The following is a 12,804-nucleotide window of genomic DNA, read 5'->3' on the forward strand; positions in this document are numbered from 1 at the left end:
ATAGGAACGATACAAGAAAATAGTGACATGCGCCTGATTGATGCACCCTTGGCACGAGCAAGATCACTGCATTTTTTCTGTTCAATGCCGAAGTGAAGTAAGGAAGCTGGAAATAGGCTTGCAATGACTTATGTGCAAGTCCAAGGCATGCCTTATGCATGAACAGAACTCAAAAGTCAGTGATCCATGCAAAAATGCATGGGCATTGGCCTTTATAAAAATTTGCACCCTCGCAGAACAAGGGTAAGTTAGAACGGAGAGGAAGCTACGTCTAAGGCATCATGCTTGGCAAACATGCTTGCAATGGAAAATCGACGTCCATTTGTCTAGTGAGCTTCCAAGCGTTATCGTTGGGTCACTGCGTTATAATTAGCACATCAGAGAGTTTGGGCTTTGACTTAACGCATGAGAAGAAATTTTTCGGTCTGTTACATTAGTCATGCCAACTTGCATACTAAATACTCAGAAATTGGCTTGAATAACTATTTTGTAAGAATGTATGTCGTTTGTTGAGAAGTTGGCATGAATAACATTACTACGCCCTCTATGTTTTCCTTTATAAAGTGTCTATCAATTTCTATGTGTTTCATTCTTCGGTTTTCATTCTAATAAAGAGTAAATATGTAAACTGTAGAAAAGCAAACTAGTCTTGATTAACTCTAGATGGAAAAGGAGAATAGTCAATGGAAGGATAACAAGCGAGAGTTCGTATTTAGAAAGAGAGGTATTGGCTCACTCCTGGCCCAATGAATGTAGGAAAATTTGTTCCATTGGTTGTAAATTTTTCTCTAGATACAAGTAGCGGGTACCATTCTGATCGCCTCTTTCATGATCTTTTCTATAGGTAGAACTACTGTGAGCGGTCTAAATTTCGACCCTGATTTGTTTCTTCATATTGTAAAAGGAGGTTCATAGCTTTCGTTGCAACCTACTTTATCATACCCATCCGAAAGTCAAAATCTGATTACAGAAAGCTAACCAACTGTAAATCTGTGACTGTGAGGCACTTTAATAAAATTCTCAAAAAAATATGTTATCATTCTTTGACACTCGGGAGACTTTGCTTCAAAGGGAACAAAGTTTTCACTAATACTCGGAATGATGGGTGCCTATGCATTAGCACTGTTGTTTTATTACCAGAATTAGATCCGACGGTCTATCTATTTATCTTTCTGTCAAAAACAAAACACGCCAATATTTGATCTTTCGTCAAAATAAAACATACCAAAAAATTGATCCCTTCTTCAATTCTAAGCTACAGTAGAGAGAGGGAGAGAATTGATCCGCCATGCCTGCTCGAAGACGAGGTCCAGCGGCAACAAGTTCAATTTCTGAAGAGCCGGTGATTGTTCCAAGTCCAATTTCTGAAGAGCCAGTGATTGTTCCTTCAAAACTCCCTGAAATTGCATCAGTTTCAGCTGTATTCTTTGCCCTATTTTTCTACTTGTTGTTTAAACATTACAAAATTGAACATGATTTGAAGAGATCTATTCTTATCAATTTAGGTCTTAGCTTCGTGGGTTTCATCATCAGTCTGATTTTGATTCCTGTAGCCTCACGTTATGTACTCAGACGAAATCTCTTTGGTTATGATATCAATAAGAAGGGTACCCCTCAAGGTTTAATCAAAGTGTGAGTATTTCCTATTTCTTTTATTATTAAATTTCTTGATTTGTTGATCTGAAATTCCTTCACAGTTTGGATTCATTCTAGTGAATTTTAATACAAGTTTAGGTCATCCAATATTTCATCTCAGTGACAATTCGACAAAGCGCAGCATATATGATTGTGGCAAAAAAACTAGGGATAGCTATCTCAGATTAACACTGGGGAGATGTATATCCTTTTGTTATCCCAGAAAGCAATCTAACTTTTGTTTACCTATTTACTTATTTTGCAGGCCTGAATCTTTGGGCATTGTTATCGGGGTTGTTTTCTTGGTTGTGGCAATAGTGTTTCAGTATTTCAACTTAACACAAGACTCCAATGTATGTACCTACTTAGTCTCTGTAAAAACAAAAATGTCTTGTGGCAAGTTTCTTATTCTTGTCTAGATGTTGTGTTATTTTTAAATTAATATGTTAATATGTCTAATTTCAGTTGCCATGTGCTAGTAAATTATCGCTTCGTGAATGAGAAGTTGTATCTATATTCCATCGCTTGTAGTGTACGGGTCTTGCTGATCGGTTGAAGTTTCTGTCTATAAACTTAGCATGCAATCCTTTAAATTAAAGGGTTAAACACAAAAAATAAATTTATCCTATACATTTGTAGCAAGTATAGCTTTTTAGTTCACCCAAACTTGTATCATGTCAGAGGTTGTTGTTCAAGTTGGTGTGTTCTTGGATTAAGTTTTGCCAAAATAAAATTTTCATACCAGTTCTTTTGATCAAGTAAAAAATTTAGGAAGATATGTTAAAGAGCACCTCTTGTAATATTGTTCCTTTTCTTTTCTCTCTGTATGCATTCTTTCAAACTTTGTCCATTTTTTCATGGTTAGTTTTGTTGTTCTTGGAAGATTCTATATCTAAATACTGTGAACAATTATCTTGATTCTTGAGTATCTCATCATTTCAGTGGCTTGTGGAGTACAATGCTGCATTAGCATCCATCTGCTTCATGATCCTTCTTGGATTTATTGACGATGTCCTTGATGTCCCCTGGAGAATGTAAACAATTTCATCACTTTACTGGTTCTACTGTTTTCTATTAATTTTTTAGAAGCATATTCTTGATTTGAGAAGCCCAGGAACTTATGTGCTCTTGTATGTGATTGTGGACAACAGGAAATTGATGTTGCCTTCAATTGCAGCACTTCCCCTCTTGATGGCGTATGCTGGACATACAACTATCATCATACCAAAGCCTCTCATTCCATATGTTGGACTTGAGATTTTGGACCTTGGTAAGAAGCTTAGTTAATATAAGGCGACTTCTTTCTTATAACAATGACATGATAAATTTTGTAGTTTACCACTAATTGGCCTTTTTACAACACTGCTGCGTTCGTTCTTCAAAAGCTATTGATAAACAAGAAGTATCAAGCTAGTAATCTTATTGACCTTGTAATGAACCGCCAGGTTTACGTTTACATGTTAATAGCTAATATGGAGTGCAATAGTAACAGTGTATGCGTTAGTGTTTCAACGGTTGTCAACTTTTAAAGGAAAGGGTTGGCAGATTCCTGCCTGGCATGTCCTTGTCAAGTTTGTAAAAGTTTATATACTTCAACAGTGAAAATCTTAAAGCTGAGGAAATTTAATCTTGTATTTGTACTGATTTGTTAAGACTTATAGACCTTCTGTTCTAAGTCCCACAGCAGTCACATGTTCATCATCACTATACTAAAACTTACAATCTCTCAGATCTGTCAAATACTTCCCTAAGATTTTGGCGCATTAGGGCTGCTGACAAAATGATACTTTTTCTGGAAAAGTTATATATGTAGTGGCAAAAGTCGCTTCTGACAAGCATAATGTAGAAGGTAGCAGGGGTGTCCTATCAGTATCTAGTTAAGTTAACACATCTAAAACATTGATCTCAGATTGGAGTGTATTATTTTCACCAAGAATTTTTGGTAATATCCTTTTGTTTAATCACCACCTTTTTTTTTCCTCATTTCCTTATTAGACAGTTGCCTCAAAACTCTATGAAATGTTGCTGGGACTCAGTTAGGTTTTGTGTAATGACAGGTGGCATATATAAACTGTACATGTTCCTTTTGGCTGTATTTTGTACGAACTCCATCAATATTCACGCTGGTATTAATGGCCTTGAAGTTGGACAGACAGCTGTAATTGCATCTGCTGTAAGAAACCTCTACTCACCACAGTCTGGCTTGATTTTTTATAACATTGGGTTGCTAACATGCGTACCCTTTGATTACAGATTATGATACATAATGTAATGCAAATTGGAGCATCGTCCGATCCTGAGTATAAACAGGCTCATGCTTTCTCCATTTACCTGGCACAACCCTTACTCACCACCTCATTAGGCTTACTTTGTTTTAATTGGTAATTCTATCTAGCTCCCATCTCCTTCCATGTGATGTTTCAGCACTCTTGTGAAAATGTTATATATGACGCTGTTTTCTGTCATCTTTTTCATGAAAATTCTAGGTACCCGTCTTCAGTTTTTGTTGGTGACACCTACACATACTTCGCTGGAATGTCTATGGCTGTAATTGGCATACTTGGCCACTTCAGGTAGGACATCTTTCTTTTCTTCAGGTCCGAAATTGCTATGTTTACGTGGATTTAATTCAAACTGCGGATTTCCTTTCCTTCTTTTGAATCATGTTTTAGTTGCTAAACTATTTTTGATATATGTTCGACGGTACAACTCATATGAAAACGCAGTAGCTAGAGCAATAACAGGTGATTGGATAACTAAACCTGTGGTTTTTATTAAACTGAATTTTGGTTTTTTATGGCTTTCTATTGTATGGAAATTTGACTGCACATATTTGTCTTATTACTCATCAAGATTGATTGCCTTTGCATTACAGTGAAACCCTCCTGATCTTTTTCTTGCCTCAAGTTCTAAACTTCCTTGCATCTTGTCCTCAGGTTAGTGAAAATAAAATTTTAATCACCACTTAAAGCCTTAAGTTTATATATTCTAATTCAATACTTTTAAGCTGAAACTCATCTGTGAGTGTTGATGTTTTAGCTTTTTGGATTTATCAACTGCCCACGACATCGTTTGCCTAGGTGAGCTTTCCATAAACTGATCCATTTTTTTAAAAAAAAAGGTCAGATTGAGATTACTAAAGTCCTGTATGTTGATTTTTTCTCTTTTCATCTTTGTTTCTACAGGTTTGATCCTGAAACAGGACTACTAACTGGCACTAGAGATGGAACGCTTGTTAATATCTTCCTAAGATTGTTTGGTCGGTGCACGGAGAAACAACTTTGCATTAGGCTTCTAGGATTCCAGGTTTGTTTTGCACGACAAGTTTAACTTACTTTACCCACCTAGTTGATGAAAAACATAGCTTTTCATGTTAATCACTGGTTATTACGTCAGTCACTCATTAACATAATCTAACGACGTATGTGTATAGGCTTTGTGCTGCGTCTTCTGTTTTGGCTTGAGGCATTTTCTTGCTGGTTGGTACAAGTGAAGAGATGCAGAGCACTTGAAAAAGAAACACTCGGAGATTTTTTTCTCCCTGACACGAGGAGGAACTTATTTGTAAGGAGATGCCTGGTATCTTCTGTGGGCAGCCTGGGTAAAGAGGTTTCTTCTTGCAGTTTAACAGTAGTAATTTTAACAGATACAGCACAAGAAAAGAATATCTACATAAACATTCTAAAAACGATTACATAAGTTTTGACCAAATTAAAGAGAAACGGGAAGAAATGTTTTTACTGAATTATCCTCTCAAAAGAGAAACTTTTGTGTTTTGCATCACCAGCTGGCTGCTGGTGTTTGAATGTTCAAAATGGAGCTCCAATTTGTCCAAGTCGGCCATGAGATTTGAGTAAAAGACCCGTAGAGAGTTATTCTATGTCTATATGGATAATGCAAGTAATGTGGCCCATCAACACCAGGGATGCTCCAAATCACACTGATATCTTGTTGATATCCAGCATGGTGCAGGTTCCCCCAAAACATCTATTGATCAATCTCGAAGTTGATCAAAGTACAAACATCTATTGTATTTTAGTAGTGAATCTTATTGTCTGTGATCAAAGTGTATTCAAATCAATCTTACTACTGATCAGATTCCCAGCCTCGCTTATGGTACAACCTGCCAGAAAATGTAAAATTGGTCGACTTCACCTCTTTGAAAGCACACCCACGTTGTATCTCTTACAAATAAGGCGGTCTGGGCTCAGAAGTCTCGAGTCTCGCATAGTAATATTTTACAGACATGGAAAAACTGCGCAGCAGTAGTGTAATAGCGAAGTCACAACTGTGGAAAAACTGCAGAGCAGTAATAGTAATAGCAACACCATCGACAACCACACTAGCAGTTCGACTCCGGTGAAGAGACGTTGGGCATATGATTTCCTATTATCCAATAACCGTCATGGAGTTCATTTCCTTATGATGATCAATTAAATAATTAAACAGCTTCATCTAATTCCTGTTTCACAAATACATGGAAGTTAAACTGTGGTTCCAAGATTGCTTTTGGTAGTCTCCCCACCAGTAATTCAAATACTAGTAGCTACAATTACAACAATGGTTTGATCGATTTGACGCTTTTTGAGCCAGGTGAAGAAGGGTAGGTATCACAGTGAGTTCAACTGGAAGTTGTTTCATGCTGTTTATAATCAGAGAAGGGAAGAAAATAAAATCACAGATTGTACAAGCAGTGCAAGTTTGAAACTAGAGCATAGGATATTGGAGTAGCTGCCCCATCTTGGGTTCATTTGTTTTCAAGTTTCAGTAGGGTGTTTATTTTACTGAAAATCCATCCAAGAATAAGTTCCCCCTCTCAATTCCCTCCATCTTACGGAGTTCTGATCACACTAATTCAGCCTTGATGCTCATGCAAATTTGTGCAAACATGGTGATTTCAAACCAAGCCTCCCTCCAAGTTAGCAAAAACTGAACTGGCCCTATGAAGCCCACCACACATACCCAAGTTAATGGGCAAGCTTGTCATTTAATTAATAGCTATAAGAAGTAAGAACTAATAAGGGCTGATCGCATTGTGTCAAATTTCCAATTCTTCAGAAAGATCAAACAATAATAACTGTGGTCATACCATCCGTCTTCCATACTCTAATGCAGACTTCAATTTTTACTATATTCAAAATTCATCTGGTAAGAACTGTGAACAACGATTTGCACAAACCCTGTTAGAAATGAGATAACCCAGAAGAACATCATAATAGTAGCACCACCTGCTATAAAGTCTGGTTCAGAAAAGCAAAAAAAAAGAAAGAAAAAGAAACTTCTAAAACGCCAAAAGTAGACAACAAATGAAAAATTTGCTATAATCCACGCAATATAAGAAACACAAACATTATAATCTCAAGCATGATTTACTCGGAAAGCAAAAGAATGGATGAAGAAAGAAAGTAGGACGATATATTTAGTTGCATATAACATGCAAAGTTCCATGATTCAAAGAAAATTGTCCAAAATACATGGAAAATAACATTTATGGGCAAGTATACATATGTTTATCATCTAATTGATCATCATAAGGACCAGTTTAAGATCTTGATGAAGGCACTTCTTCCAGGAGCAAACTACACATTTCCATCAAAACTTAGTTTGCTCGCTGACTATAACAGTGATACATAAATGCAATACCGGATTCCGTTGAGCATACAAACATGAAAAAAAGAATTGTTCATCACACATACAAGATACAATTTGGATTTAGTAAGCTCAAGAAACCTGTTTATCCCAACTGCGCCATAGATTATTGCCAGCTTCAGCAGATCCATGATGACCGATTTGGTGAACAGGGTTCCAAGGTCGCTGAACAAAAGGTTTTTTATCAATCAGAGGACGCTCGTAAGCGAAGTTTACCCTTTTCCTCCCTCTGCCACCATTCTTCCATCCTCCGCCCAATTCATACTGATCATCACTCAGAAACCTTGATGTTTTATACCTTGACATATTCTGGGTGGCACCTTCTCTCTTTCTCCAATTCCCTTCCCATTGGCCCCAACCGCCACCTGTTCTTCTAGAATCAAAACCATCAGATTCTTTACTATTGTTACCCCATTGCTTCCAAGCCCATGATTTCTCACCCCATTTTTTATCCTCAGAAACTAGATTATCTCCAGGAAGATTCATATCCCATGGATTTCGTTCACTACTGGTACTCCTGTCTCTGTAACCTGTTCCAGATGATACGTTGTTCCTTGCCCTGATTGGATCCTCCTCAGCGTCTCCCCATCCAGTTCTACTACTTTCCACAGGCTGACTACACTCCCAGGGATTTCTATCTTCATTGGTTGAATTATAATTATTATCATCTCTAACACCAGTTCCAGGAGATGAATCGTTAGCAGTCCTGACTAGATCCTCGTCTGCATCACCCCATCCAGTACACGGAACAGGTTTATTCATGAAAATGAGGGTACTACCTTCAAAACCAGCCTTTCCTTCTCTTCCCCAATTATCAGGAGCCATGGGCGCTCGGTCCAAGTCCAATATTAGCTCAGGATCAATTTTGGAGTGCCAATCGATATCATCAATGTAAGTATTCGGATCAGGCAGAGAAATGTCGCAAGGGAGACCATTAATTTCCGCCCAAAAACGAGATTTTGCATTATGAAAGGCCTCTTCACCAGCAGAATCATTCCACTGCACAACATTGTCATAGTAAGACATCATTTTCTTGGCTTCCACTATCTTCCCCCATGGAACTGAACCTACCATTGTACAGAATTTCTTCTCCCATTGTGGTACAGATGGTTGCCATGGACCTGAAACACAATAGTATTAGAAGTACTTAACATTGAATGCCAATTCAAAAACAAACAGTCACATACAAGGAAGAATAAACATAGTATTCCAATGAAATTCCTATTTGCTTAAAAGAGATAGAAATTGAGAGTGTAAGCTATTCTCAGTAAAGTGGAATCTAATAGTTGTTGAAGAAACATTAAACAGTCAGAAAAAGAAGGACCCAAAAATAGAAAAAACAACAAACAAACAAAAAAACCACTTTCTTCCTAAGCAAAATAAGACCCTCAAAAATGAAAAAAAAAGAGGCTTATTATTAGTCTCCATCTAGTTTAGGTCATAAAGATTAAACATTTCTAACAGACGGAATACTAAAAACCAAAACCCTAACCATCAAAACCTTCAACCTATCCAACAAAAGTCAAAAAAAAAAAAAAAAAGCCATTTCTACTACTGATTCCAATCCCCAGTAGTACAGATTTCCCCCAAATCTTCATACTTGGATTTAAAAGAAATCAAGACGTACCAGTAGGAGGTTTCTTGTTCTGCGATCTAGCTGATGTAGAAGGAGTATCCCGATAGTTGTTATCAAATTGATTATTTCTTCTCCAATCAACCATTTTTTCTCTCCCTAATTCTTCAAAAGAATCTCCAATCAGATTGAGAGAAAAGAAATGAAATCAAACAACCCAACAGAATCTACCTATAAGCAAAAACCCTGATTTCAGATTATCCAAATTTTCTGTATTTTTTTCAGAAATACTCGATCATTTTAATTTATTTCGATCGAAATCAACCGTTGCAGAAGAAAAACTCAAAAGAAACTTGAGAGATTTTATTTTAGATAAAGATAAACAATAGAAGAGAATGAGAGAGGAAAGAGTGAGATAGATCATATATATGAAGAAGATTTCGTACATTCTAATTACCTTTATAACCTTGTTAACTTTCTATATTTGCACTTTATACCATTGATTTCCTTAATTATTACTGGATTTGATGACGTGAAGTGTAAAAGAAGGAAACAACACGCCCTTGAATGTCTAAATAATGACTCGCTTATCCTGTTCTTATAATGACCAAAATAACCTCGTGATATGTGAGAAACAACTGGCAAGTGAACAGGGAATGTCGGTTGATTTCCGGGCTCGTAATTTCGGAGTAAAGAGAAGGGTAAACATGAAATTCAATAATAATATTAGGAATTGACTAATACAGTGAAAATTTGTAACTTTACTAGAAGGGCGGCCTACAAATGTGAGGACAAAAAGAAAAAAAAATACTAATGTTTTTGGTTTAGTTTATACTTTGATGCTGTCTATGTCATGTAGATTTCCAACGGAGTGAGGCAAAATTTACAAAACCCTAAATATTTCCAAACGCCTTTTCAAAATTTTGCTAACTTGACCTTCAACTAACATTTAAATTTAAAACACTGTATATGATTTTTCTGGCCATCAATGAATAGCTTTTTGTCAAATAGACAGGTTTGACACAGACCGGACAGTTACAAGCCATGTACTATTTATTTCTTTGTTACATTTTCATTTCTCACCATTAATTTATTTAATCTTATAATCTTATTACACAGGGATATCCTCCTCCACCTCTCCGGCATCATTAAAAGTCAATGGGTTGAACCTGGTGCTTTGACGATCGGAGAAACAAAACCTCTTTCGGAGTATTCCATCTAAGTAGCGACTCGAATTTTCTTCTTTTAATATTGGAATATAAAGTTTAAGGAATGCATGTCAAATCTAAATCAACAAAAAAGATAAATGAGTCGGAACTCCAACTCCCCAAAAAGAAAAAGAAAGAAAGAAAGAGACACCTAACCCTACCGAATGAAAGAAACATTCAGAAAGACAGGATTGGATAAGCTCAACAAAGATGAATAAAGAAAAGGTATCACCAACTAAGTTTTGTAACGACGACTGTAGTCGTGATCAACATTACCAATCAAAGTCTAGGTTGGGATCATCTTCCCAACAACAAGAATAATAATAAGTTGATGCCAGTCGGACACTATTTCTATTTCTACTGCTGCTGGTAATAAGTAAATACTACGTCCATGACTAAACAACTCAAAACAGCTACACACATTCAATAAAAGCGTCGGTACAATCACCAACTGGTTCACAAAGGACCAACAACCTGTAGTGGTCAGTTCCAGGTGACAGACGTGTGATCTGTCGTTGCCTGTTTATGAGCGAGCCCACTTTGAATGACTGTGGTGTTTAGCTAGTCAGTAAAAAGAAAATTGTACTTGAGAGTTCCATCCTGCAAATGTGTTGTTTCCAGTTTAACTTTATGCAAAACCGGAAGTGAAAAGGCTCAGTTAGTGAACAACTAACGAGTTCCATTTGCTAAGGCTGACCTGTATGGTTTGCGCTCTTAGCATGACCAGCAAGCAGTTGGCAAAACCGACTATCATAACAATCAGTGTAAAACCCTAAAACTCATGGTGTGATAATTTTGTTTACTACTCCCTCCGTCCCTAATTAGATGACATATACCATAAATAAGTGGAGTGATAGATTAGTATTATTATAAGAAATATGTAAAAATTTGATAGTCATATTTATGTTCATTAGATAGGTGTTTTAAAATGCTTTCCAATCATACAAAGTTTACGGAAATCCGTTATATAGTTTGAGAGATAAATCATTTCGAAATTTACTAGTAAATTTTAACTAGGTCATCTTATTAGGGACGGAGGTAGTATATTATTGAAACTGAATAAAAGACTGACTACAAGTTAAAATTCAATCAACTTTACCGGTTAAAAATACTTCTAGCATAAGTTTGTCCATTCAAATCCAGCGACATATTCAGTTCTGGACTCCTAGTAGGACTGTAGTGTGAGAGAATCTATGATTATTCCAAGTGTTTCTTTGCCTTTACCTAATAGACATTGGTCGAGACCTTTAGGTGAAACTACTAAGATAAACTTGGATGGGTCTTGGTTATCTAGTGAAACAACTGCTGGGTATGGGGATGCTGCAGGGTTTCAAGGAGCAAGAGGTGGAAATGGAAGGGCTGAATCGGCGGAAGAGGCAGAAGCAATTGTTGTTTTGAAGCTTCAAAATGGGCGTGAGAGAAGGTCTTAACAAACTTCTCTTTAGAGGGGGGACTGCAAAAATGTGATGGACTACTTGAATGGGAAGAATTCTGCAATCTCTTGGCAGGTTCAAAGACTTTTAGATGAGGTAAAAAGGTTGATGGCAGAAGTTACAAGTTTCTTGGGTTATCAGTTCATTCATAGAACGGGTAATACCTCTGCTGATTTGCTTGCAAAAGAGGCTAGATCTTCTAGCGTATCTCAACAAACTTGGATTCATGTTCCAACTGTTATCAGACAATCTCTTCGAGCCGAACAATATAATGTAATCGCAAGAGAATCTGTTGTACTAGTTTTAAAATTGCACTGATGGAAATGTCTGTAACACAAACATTGTGATGTAAGTTTGAATGAAATCTGTTGTTTACAAAATAAAAATCAACTTTACCGGTTGTAATGAGTTAAATTTGGAAGCTTTGAAAAGGATTAATAGTAAAGCTTAAGATCATTTCATTTACAGTAGAACTTCGTTAAATTAATACGCGATAAATTAATAATTTCGTTAAAATAATATTTTTGGTCAGTCCCGACTTGGGCCAGTGTGCTAAATTAATAACCTCGCTAAATTTATAAGATAATAAAAAATTTAAGATTCCAATAGGGCCCAACTAATATATAAATTAATAATCAATGTAGTAGCACTACATTATGGTGCTTTATTAAAATAAGAATCCAAAGTTGTTTGTTTCTTGTTCATATTTATATAATATTGGACTTCATATCTACTTTCTTTGTAGTCCGATGAGAAGTTCGGCGGTGATTTAGTTGTATTGTTCTAATTTTAACACCAAAATTTTTATATTTACACACATTATATGCAATTTATTACTCCCTTCGTTACTTTTTAATATGCCAGTTTCCTTTTTTGAGAAAATTAAGGAAATTAAGAGAACTAATTATTGAAAGTGGTCCTCTAGACACTTGTCAATAAAAGAAGTGAAGTGAAATGGTCCCCATGACACTTGTCAGCCAAAGAAATAAGTGAAATTGTCCACATAACACTTGTCATCAAAAGAAGTTAAAAGAAAAATGGTCCCAGAAAATTAAAGTAACATTTGACTTTCCCAACTAGTAAACTGGCCTATTTTTTTGAAATATTTATTTATAGAAACTGGCCTATTAAAAAGTAATGGAGGGAGCATATGATATTATGTCATAAAATAATTTGATTTGAAAATAAAATCTCAAAATACTTTTTATGATAAGAAAATTGTTCTACACACTTAATTTTACAATCTTGTTATGATAAAATGTTCTACAAACTTATTATTGAAATCTAAATTTGGTATATATGTTTC

The 12,804-nt window shown here is 36.0% G+C and overlaps 2 protein-coding genes across 2 annotated transcripts; one reads left to right on the top strand and one right to left on the bottom strand.

Annotated features, from left to right (window-relative positions):
* The first annotated feature begins 994 nt into the window (after positions 1–994).
* Positions 995–5,470, top strand: LOC113311035 (UDP-N-acetylglucosamine--dolichyl-phosphate N-acetylglucosaminephosphotransferase-like). The gene is made up of 11 exons (XM_026559881.1): positions 995–1,632; positions 1,901–1,988; positions 2,578–2,669; positions 2,787–2,905; positions 3,693–3,808; positions 3,889–4,016; positions 4,122–4,208; positions 4,511–4,571; positions 4,675–4,715; positions 4,821–4,941; positions 5,069–5,470. Exons 1-11 carry the CDS (start codon positions 1,289–1,291, stop codon positions 5,126–5,128), a joined length of 1,257 nt encoding a protein of 418 aa, XP_026415666.1. The 5' UTR covers positions 995–1,288; the 3' UTR covers positions 5,129–5,470.
* A 1,558-nt stretch (positions 5,471–7,028) lies between these two features.
* On the bottom strand, positions 7,029–9,229 carry LOC113313504 (bifunctional endo-1,4-beta-xylanase XylA-like). The gene is made up of 2 exons (XM_026562288.1): positions 8,912–9,229; positions 7,029–8,405 (listed from the first exon to the last, which is right to left on the bottom strand). Exons 1-2 carry the CDS (start codon positions 9,003–9,005, stop codon positions 7,357–7,359), a joined length of 1,143 nt encoding a protein of 380 aa, XP_026418073.1. The 5' UTR covers positions 9,006–9,229; the 3' UTR covers positions 7,029–7,356.
* Positions 9,230–12,804: the final 3,575 nt, after the last annotated feature.

Source organism: Papaver somniferum, chromosome 9 (assembly GCF_003573695.1).
Source record: "Papaver somniferum cultivar HN1 chromosome 9, ASM357369v1, whole genome shotgun sequence".
NCBI lineage: Eukaryota > Viridiplantae > Streptophyta > Magnoliopsida > Ranunculales > Papaveraceae > Papaver > Papaver somniferum.